The sequence below is a fragment of the Syzygium oleosum genome, unplaced genomic scaffold, assembly GCF_021117445.2.
Source record: "Syzygium oleosum isolate NSW1041296 unplaced genomic scaffold, Sole_v2.1 Sole_v2.29, whole genome shotgun sequence".
Classification (NCBI taxonomy): Eukaryota; Viridiplantae; Streptophyta; class Magnoliopsida; order Myrtales; family Myrtaceae; genus Syzygium; species Syzygium oleosum.
In genome coordinates, this window is record NW_026607513.1 from 4062593 (window position 1) to 4072462 (window position 9870).

General features: G+C 41.7%; 1 protein-coding gene across 1 annotated transcript; it reads left to right on the top strand.

The window, feature by feature from the left end:
* Positions 1 to 1665: 1665 nt before the first annotated feature.
* On the top strand, positions 1666 to 9593 carry LOC115692110 (copper-transporting ATPase RAN1). Its single transcript, XM_030618868.2, has 9 exons — positions 1666 to 2119; positions 3052 to 3666; positions 3999 to 4428; positions 4569 to 4894; positions 6409 to 6467; positions 6930 to 7272; positions 7969 to 8166; positions 8269 to 8526; positions 8854 to 9593. Exons 1-9 carry the CDS (start codon positions 1796 to 1798, stop codon positions 9328 to 9330), a joined length of 3030 nt encoding a protein of 1009 aa, XP_030474728.2. The 5' UTR covers positions 1666 to 1795; the 3' UTR covers positions 9331 to 9593.
* The last annotated feature ends 277 nt before the right edge of the window (positions 9594 to 9870 follow it).

The window sequence follows — 9870 nt, forward strand, 5'->3', positions numbered from 1 at the left end:
AATTTGAAAAAACAGCGTCGGATAATCGCCGTTCCTATAATATTTTAGACATTTAAAATGAGTATACGCAACATTTGTCGATAAAATCATACGAGTGTGTCCGCGACGATAGATACTTTCGCTATATTTTCTAATTTCCCGTTTCTAACAATTAAGTCCTTTCGAAAGCTTATTTAAGCAGTTCTCTCAACCGCACCCGATTCATTCGAGCCGACAACTTTTTATCGATATGCTTTGAGAAGCACAAAAAGATAATTCGCTTTTATCAATTCTAACATCCTAAGGAGCTCATTTATTTCACGGAAAATAAATGGTTCGTAAAACATATTCCTAAAAAAATAATTATTTGTATCGATTAAAATAATTAGTTAACAAAAAATATTTTCATTATCGAAAATAATTTGTGTCTCATCATTTGGTGGAGAAAAACATGGGGATTGGAGAAAGAACGTCCCCGATTTCTTGAAGGCAAAGCCATGTCTTGTCTCGTCTTCTCTCCTCCCAAGCGTGGCTGAGCATCTCCCTCAAAACACAATCGAAAGAAAATTACCCAAAGCCTCGTTACCTTTTTTCCCACGGTTCTCATCGAACGAAATTGCTGTTGTTGACTCAGCATCAAAGCAACAACACCACCAGCAGCAGCTACACCACCACGAGAAGAGAAGAGAAGAGAAGAGAGAGTCTACATCAGTTAGGTCCGACGACAGGGACCCATCTCTGCAAATTCATTATAAAAAAGAAGGTAAGAAAACAATGCGACTTTGTCGGGTGGGATTTGCTCATCTAACCCTCTTCCCATTTCCACCTGTTCCCCCCTACCCAAATTCTTCCTTAATTCTTAAATTCGCCCCCTCACCGGAATAGCAAGTCCCCACTTTTTTCTCACTTTAATCCCCCACGTCGATGTTCCTTTTTTCGGTTTTTTCTTTCCCATAACGGACTGCACTGGTTGCACACCGCCACTCCTCCTTCGACATCACAGAGGCTTGCCATTTAATAAAAATTCTTTGAGAAATTCCGTTTTCTTAATATAATAAATGCTACCCATTGGCTATCTAGAAGCTTAGACCGTTAAATTATTGAGAAGAAAAATGCATTCCTTTTCCTAAAAAAAATCTTTTCGATGAACATGCTAAGAACCTTGGAAGTAGCTAATACAATCACAAAGATAATATATGGACGTCGAAATCGAATTCAAAAAGCCCGCGATCCTTCCATCAAGTTCGTTTTCTTTTTCTCCCCTTCCCGTGGCTATTGTATGAGTTTGATTTTTCACGATTAAGTATAGATGATATATCATTCTAGGCATCTCAACTTGAAATTTAGATTGCATTTTATGACTAATTTAAATATTTAAGGTTGGGCTTCTTTGTCAAGAAGGAAAAAAAAAAGAAATTAATTTGTCGCCAAACTCTTCGTAAATCTCAACCCGAAAACTATCACACGTATCCATCGTCACCGCCCACGAACTTTGCAGTACAACTTCCCCCACCAGAACCAGAACCACTGGTAGTACGACACACATTGGAAGGGCAAGATGGTCAATGCGGAGGAAAAAACAACTCCCCCGGAGGGGCACAACCGTAATTGCGGCATCCACCGGTCGTGCCCCCGTTAAAACGTGGCCGCTGTCTCTCCCTCCCCTTCCCTCTCGGAGCCAGAAAATAGGAAGAAACGTCTTCCTCTTTTCCCCCCGCCCCTTTGAAACTCCGGTGAGCGTCGAACAGTCGATTCCCCCTTCGCTTCGCGTTCCGATCGGGAGATCCCCGAGCTCCGGTACCGGTTCCGGCTACCGATGGCGCCGAGCTTCGCGGACCTCCAGCTGTCGCGGCTCCACGGCGGCGGCGCCGCCGCCGCCAACGCCGGCGGGGAGGACCTGGAGGGGGGCGGCGGCGACCTCGAGGACGTGAGGCTCCTCGACTCGTACGAGGACAACTCCCCGGGGAGCGCCGGGGAGGGAGGGATGAGGATGGTTCAGGTGAGGGTGACCGGGATGACCTGCGCCGCTTGCTCGAATTCCGTGGAGGAAGCTCTCCGGGGCGTCGACGGCGTCTTGCGAGCCTCCGTGGCCCTGCTGCAGAGCAAGGCGGACGTTGTCTACGATCCTGGTTTGGTCGAGGTCGGTTGATGCTCCTTGGTTCTCTGCTCCTCCTCCTCCTCTTTTTGCTTTGTGCGTCTTTTGCGAAGTTTGGAGATGGGTCGTGGATCGCTGGTAGACTTAGTTGGTTTGTGCATTCGAAGCTTGGGAAGTTGGTTTTTTTTTAGTAGCTCGTGAGCTCAGTCCTCTGATCAAAGCCAATTTTGCTTGCTCTTTCTATTCCTCGCAATTAGATCAGGTAATCGCGGGAGGATCGCCTCCTTCCAGCTTTGTTTAAGTTAATTTTCCAACTTCAGCTGTTGGTTAGTGTCCTAGTCTTCGTACTTCTCTTTTGGTTGAGTTGGCATTACCCCTTTGTTTCAAATACTAGATTTCCATTGCAATTGCATCTTGCCTGGGTCACAGAGATTAATGGTGAAACCTTCGTGGATCATTCCTTACTTTTATTCTGCGATTATTCACCTATTCTGCCGATGGGCTTCATTAACATTGACAAGGAAAAGTTTCTGTGGATTTTCTTTTCCCGGTAAACTAAACTATTCGAGTTACATCTGTATGATATTGGGAGACATAATTCATGTCTCTTCCAGTGGTGTTGGAGCAACAACATGACTTCCTTCTCTTTACTGCTAATGCGGAAAGTGTGAACTTTTCGCATTGCCCATGGTCCTGTTGGCAAGAGTCCAATTTGGACTTTCCTATTATGGCCCGGGTTTCATTGCAATTTTAATAATGGGTCTGATTTCAAATCAATTGGGATTAACTTATCGAGCCATGGCCAACACTTCTTTTTGAATCAACGTGGGCTGCAGATGCTTCATTGTGACTTAACTCTGCAGAAGACATTACTTAGCCTATTTGTTGTCTAATTTTGCTTTTGTAGCTTATTTATTAAGTGCTGAGTTGTCTATTCCTTATTTTTGACAGTTTTTTGTGACTACATCGTGATTCAGGAAGTAGACATCAAGAATGCAATTGAAGATGCAGGTTTTGAGGCAGAGATTCTGCCTGAACCAAATTCTTCAAAAACAAAGCAGCAAAAAACTCTCTTGGGTCAGTTCACTATCGGAGGAATGACCTGCGCAGCCTGTGTTAATTCTGTTGAAGGTATCTTGAGAAGTCTTCCTGGTGTCAAGGGAGCAGTAGTTGCATTGGCGACATCATTAGGTGAAGTTGAGTACGATCCTGCCGTAATAAGTAAAGATGATATAGTTGAAGCGATTGAAGATGCTGGTTTTGAAGCTTCACTGGTGCAGAGTAGTCAACAGGATAAGATCATTCTTGGTGTCACTGGGGTATTCAGTGGGATGGATGTGCATTTTCTAGAGGGCATACTAAGCAGCTTAAAGGGTGTTAGACAATTTCGCTTTGATGGGACGTCTGGAGAACTCGATATTCTCTTTGATCCTGAAGTTGTGACCTCCCGCTCCTTAGTTGACTCAATTGAGGAAGCGAGCAGTGGCAAGTTTAAGTTACACGTGATGAGCCCATATTCAAGGATGACCTCTAAAGATGTTGAAGAAACAGCTAACATGTTTCGGCTTTTCACATCTAGCTTATTTTTAAGTGTGAGTATCTCTTCCATTTCCTCTTTGCCTTATCATTCCACACTACTAAGAGAAAGATGTGTTCTCACCTTCTTGTTTCTGTTGTGTGGTCGCCTTGAAGAGGAGGCTCTTCCTTTTGGATGCATGTTTTCTTCTTCGATGGAATTGTTACTTCCTCGATCAATGGTCATTAACATATATGTCGGGATCACTCATTCTAAGGATGTTTAGAGTAATATGTGGGTGAAGGATTAATTCAGGGTCCAAACTTTAGACATTGCTTTCTTGTCAACGTTTTCCTTTTTGTTGTTCATTTAAGTCTTAACGGTTTGTGCTTGATGTATTGGCTGTAGATTCCGGTCTTTCTCATTCGGGTAGTTTGTCCTCGAATACCAATGGTCTACTCTCTACTGCTATGGCGTTGTGGACCTTTTTTAATGGGTGATTGGTTGAAGTGGGCATTGGTGAGCGTCGTGCAATTTGTGATCGGCAGGCGTTTCTATGTTGCAGCCGGCAGAGCTCTGCGCAATGGTTCAACTAATATGGATGTCTTGGTTGCATTGGGAACTTCGGCATCTTACTTCTATTCTGTTGGTGCACTTCTTTATGGTGCACTTACTGGGTTTTGGTCTCCTACGTACTTTGAGACAAGCTCCATGCTGATAACTTTTGTACTCTTGGGGAAATACTTGGAGTCTCTTGCAAAAGGGAAAACATCTGATGCCATCAAAAAGCTTGTGGAACTTGCACCTGCAACAGCATTGCTGCTTGACAAGGACAAAGGTTATTGTACTTCCTTGTGACTAAATTGAGAGTAGCTTTAGATATTCGATGCTCAACCTAATAATTATGGCACCGTTTTTTTCTGAGTGGCAGATTGAATTCTTTTGATAGTAAATTGGAGTAAATTATTGATGTCGCAGGAGGAAGGTGTATAGGTGAACGAGAAATAGATGCTTTGCTGATTCAGCCGGGTGACATATTGAAAGTTCTGCCTGGTACAAAGGTTCCTGCTGATGGCACGGTAGAATGGGGATCTAGTTATGTTAATGAGAGTATGGTAACTGGTGAATCTGTCCCTGCTCTGAAGGAGGTCAATTTGTCAGTCATTGGAGGCACAATCAATTTACACGGTGCCCTTCACATTCGAGCTACCAAAGTAGGAAGTGATGCGGTCTTGAGTCAGATCATTAGCTTGGTTGAGACAGCACAGATGTCCAAAGCTCCTATACAGAAGTTTGCTGATTTTGTAAGTACTTTAACAAGGCAAAGTTCTGACATATTTGATAAATTTCCTTGTTTAGATAAATCTTGGTAAATGAAAGCTTTAGTACTCATAGCAAATGACTTTTTTGCCCTTTGTGTGACTCTTCAAATCCTTTTGTAGTGTGAAGTCGGTACTGGAGTATTCTAATCATCGTGTGAAATTAATGCTGGAAGGATTTGAGCGTTCTGGATATGTTGTATTGATTATTAGGAGCATTTTGAGAATTATGTCTTCATGCTGTTACTAATAATCGGTTTTGGAGGAGATAGTAGTGCTAATGGACCAAGTTCTTTTACAGTGAGAAACTTTCTTCTATGTGCAGTTTATTAAAATTCTGTCGGTTTTTGGTTCTGGCTTTCCGGTCTTTAAATGTCATATGCTGAGCATTTGTATTCCTGGAATGATAGATAATGAGGTCCAGGGTCATTTGAGAGTTCCGAATTGCAGCTAGAATCATCTCTCGTTATCGGTTCCATATGTCAACAATTAATGTAAGAAGCAGATATAGTTGTGTCATGTTAATGGCATATGGCTTGAAACAGTTAACCTCGCCTTGACATAAATGATGAAGACATTCTACACAAAGTAATGCTGATGCACTCACTTTCTGTCACTTTCCACTTTCTCCCTCTCATATCCAACGGAAACTAGAAGATAACATCTGCAAGGTGCCAATGCATGTGAAGATGAATATCATCTCAACTGAAACAAACTATTCAATCGACCCTGGATTTATTTTCAACTGCATCTCTCTGGTCTAGGACTTTGAGAAGGTCTGAAATGGAGACATCTGAAGACTTAATCTTTCGGCAGTATCCTTGCTTGATATAATGTTGGCATTATGAATAACGATGAGGACAGCTGTTTTTGGGTTGCTCCTTTGAAGTTGATAGAGGTTTTGAAGGCATTTAGTGTTGACTTAGAGATGTTAGCCCCTTTTCTGATGCTAGTGGTATGGATCAAAAGCATAATCAATACCCAGATTTAGGTGTTTTTATTTGACATGTGGATGGTGGTTTAGTAGTAGTAATGAGAGCTGATGGGAGGGCGAAGTTTGGGATGTTGGAGTGGACAGGAAAACCAGTTTGGTCATTTGGTGAATGAGTATTACTTGGTGTTCTTTATTTCTAGTGTTTTTGGGGCTATCTTTGCTTGTGTGGTCTTCTATGTTGAGAAGAAAGAGAGAAGGGGGGTAAAGAAGGGTAGTTGATGGCAGTTTAAATAGAAAAGAGAAAGTATGACTATCTGTGATGGCACTCGAGGTTTTCGGGTCACTATTTTAAATTGTTGACTCCAGCACTCATGTGCATTGCGCATTTTCTTTTTAAAGCAAATTTCAGACTATCAAGGGGCATTGGTCGATAATAAAGCTATCTGCTCTATGAACTTTAGAATTTTATGGTTGCAAATTGCAGCTTCATATAATGTAGAGTGCTTTATGTTGTTGACTTGCAGTTTCTCTGGTTTGTGGATTAATTTGTTCTTTCTACTTGCAGATTGCTAGCATCTTTGTCCCCACTGTTGTTGCTTTGTCCTTTTTTACATTTTTGGGTTGGTGAGTACAACACCTGACTTGTTCTACTTTTGGTCCACTTTCTATATGATTAGATAAGAGAAAACAACATTCATAGTCCCTAGCTGGCCTTTTCTGTAATTTGGTAACTATTCTTTAAGCCTTCATTTTTGTGCTATTATGATCTTTCACCACTATTTGTGTTGAATTTGGTTCATAATTCTTCCACATGGCTTAGCTGAATCACAACATAGTTACCAAAACTATATAGACAGTCAAGATATGACCCGTTAATACCCCATATTTTTGTAACACGCGAGAATGGTAACCCGAACTCAACGCAAATAAGGTCAGAGTATCAAAATTACACGAAAATGAACAGCAGAGAGTTAAATCTCGGTTTTAAAAATCAGGGATCAAACCGCAAAAGCTAATGTAGTTTTCTCACTGGATAATATGTGATAGGTGTGCATAATCACCAAGGCCCTCTTTGTTTGTCTACAGGTATGTTGCTGGCGCTTTTGGAGCTTATCCAGAAGAGTGGCTGCCAGATAAGAGCAATTACTTTGTTCTTGCCCTGATGTTCGCAATATCAGTAGTAGTTATTTCTTGCCCTTGTGCCCTTGGGTTGGCAACACCTACTGCTGTGATGGTGGCAACAGGGGTTGGTGCTAACAATGGTGTGTTGATAAAAGGTGGAGAGGCTTTGGAGAGTGCCCAGAAGGTTAAGTATGTAATATTCGATAAAACAGGCACCCTTACACAGGGGAAAGCCACTGTTACAACGGCAAAAGTTTTCAACGAGATGGACCGCGGACAGTTCCTCAATTTGGTGGCTTCTGCAGAGGTAAGTATTTTTTCTTTTATTCAAGTCCCTGCTCTCCCTTTATCCTGGAGAGAAAGAACAGAAAGAGAGAGAAATCCACACACATGGCAGTACTTTGTTCAAATGGAATTGCAGATGCAGACATTTTAGAAAACTCAACGCCAAGATAGAACAGGACCATATACATCTGTTATTATAATGTCATCACTGTATAGAGAGTCTGAACTGATTTTGTGAGGATCATATCTTGAACCATCTAGATTTGCACAGGGCTTATTTTAGGACAAATTCTACTAATCCTCAACCCTTAAGAAAACATTTGAAAAAGTACTATCACCTACGGAAATTTAACGAAAACGGGTACTTAAATCATGATTTGGGTAATGGATTTGTAGAATTATGCATGCATTTTATATTTGCAATATCATTGCCCTGGAACATGATACCTAACTGCTTCAGTAAGTTAAGCTAATTTAGATGCTCATTTAGTCTCGTGGTAAAGCTGACTTTAAATAGAAACTTTCCTAGTCTGCAATTGTTGTGGACCTAAAGTTGGTCTGTAGACTTTCAAGTGCCCAAGGTCATACTGCAGAACTCTGCTTGCATTGGCTTATCTGGTGATGTAGGCTGTGGTTTAAATGATTTGTTATATGCTGATATTCTGGACTTTGTTCTCGACATTTCTTTTTAATTGTTTTCTATACTTATCTCAACTAGGCTAGCAGTGAACATCCTCTGGGGAAAGCAATTGTGGAGTATGCTCGCCATTTCCATTTCTTTGATGATCCTTCTGAAACTGATGACGCTACAAACTCCAAGGAGTCAAAGATTTCTGGATGGCTCCAGGATGTCACAGGGTTTTCTGCTCTTCCAGGAAAGGGAATTCAGTGCTTTATTGAAGGGAAGCGAGTACTGGTGAGTTTTCGGAAGTGAAGATTTAAAAGTTTTGCTGCTGAACTCAATAATATGCCTTTTGATAGCATGTTAATATACTTGTTGGACACATAACTTTGACAGGTTGGCAATCGGAAGCTGTTGGCTGAAAGTGGAATTGCCATTCCAACTCATGTGGAAAAGTTTGTTGTAGACCTTGAAGAAAGTGCAAAAACAGGCATACTTGTTGCATCTGGTGATGCCTTGATCGGTGTTCTGGGGGTTGCAGATCCGCTGAAAAGGGAAGCTGCTGTGGTTATAGAAGGTCTCAAGAAGATGGGTATAAGGCCTGTAATGGTGACAGGGGATAACTGGAGGACAGCTCGGGCTGTTGCCAAGGAGGTGCGTAGAGATCACTCTACTATCCAGGGTTTTAAATGCATTTGCAGGAGTTTGCGGACTTGGTGGATAATACATATGAATTCTTCTTACTTTTCTCTCACAACTCAATATGTGCCTATATTTTGGCTCAACCTCTTAAAAGCATTCAAGAGATTTGACATGGATAATTTGGCCTTGTGCTATTTTTCTTACAGATTTGATATATAACTTCACGTTGAGTGAAACAAATCTTTATATTTGTGTTTGATGGCTAATCATCTTGTCTATGGGAAATATCCTACTTATGTGCTTAATGCTCAACGTCTGATGTTTCTCATCCATGTGCAGGTCAGCATAGAAGATGTGAGGGCGGAGGTAATGCCAGCAGGAAAAGCGGAAGTTATTTGCTCATTCCAAAAGGATGGGAGTATTGTTGCTATGGTTGGTGACGGAATCAACGACTCTCCTGCTCTAGCTGCTGCGGATGTGGGCATGGCTATTGGGGCAGGGACTGACATAGCAATAGAAGCTGCCGACTATGTTCTTATGAGGAACAACCTAGAAGATGTGATTACAGCCATTGATCTATCTAGGAAGACCTTTGCACGAATCCGCTGGAACTATGTCTTCGCAATGGCCTACAACGTGATTGCGATACCGGTTGCGGCCGGTGTTTTCTTCCCTTGGTTGAGGATAGTGTTGCCGCCGTGGGTGGCTGGTGCGTGCATGGCTTTCTCGTCTGTGAGTGTTGTGTGCTCTTCTTTACTCCTTAGAAGATACAAAAAGCCCAGACTCACGACTATTCTGGAAATAACTGTAGAGTAGACAAGAAAGGAGAATAATAGAGAGATTTTTCAGAGGGGAAAAAAAAAGAAAGGAAATTGCGGGGATAAGAATGTTGTTGTAGCTTTCAGCTTAGTGAGTGAGGACACAAAATGGGATACAATGTGTGTGAATGGAAATGAGTATCCCAATTTTGTGCACTTTTTAAATATTCTTTTCACTTTATGATGATGGGGGTGTAATTTTTCCACCCCACTGAATGTAAATGTCACATGCATAAAATATACTGTAAATTTTTTTCTCTCCTTTGGGGTTTCTGTTCTGCTTGCCCTTGGGTTGATTTGCAGAGAATGAGAAGAAAGAAAAGATCTGGCTTAAACCCCTTTCTGTGCTCTTCTCTTCACTAACTTACCACCATGCCTGCACCTGGAGGAGTCAGTTTGCTGCAATTGCAATCTGCAACTGCTCAAGTTTAATCAGTCAGAAACAAACCTGAGATCTATCGTCATGCATCTGTTTTCAGTTCAACTCATCCTTTGACTAAGATATTGAACGAGAACGCCAAGAGCCGCAAGATCTTTA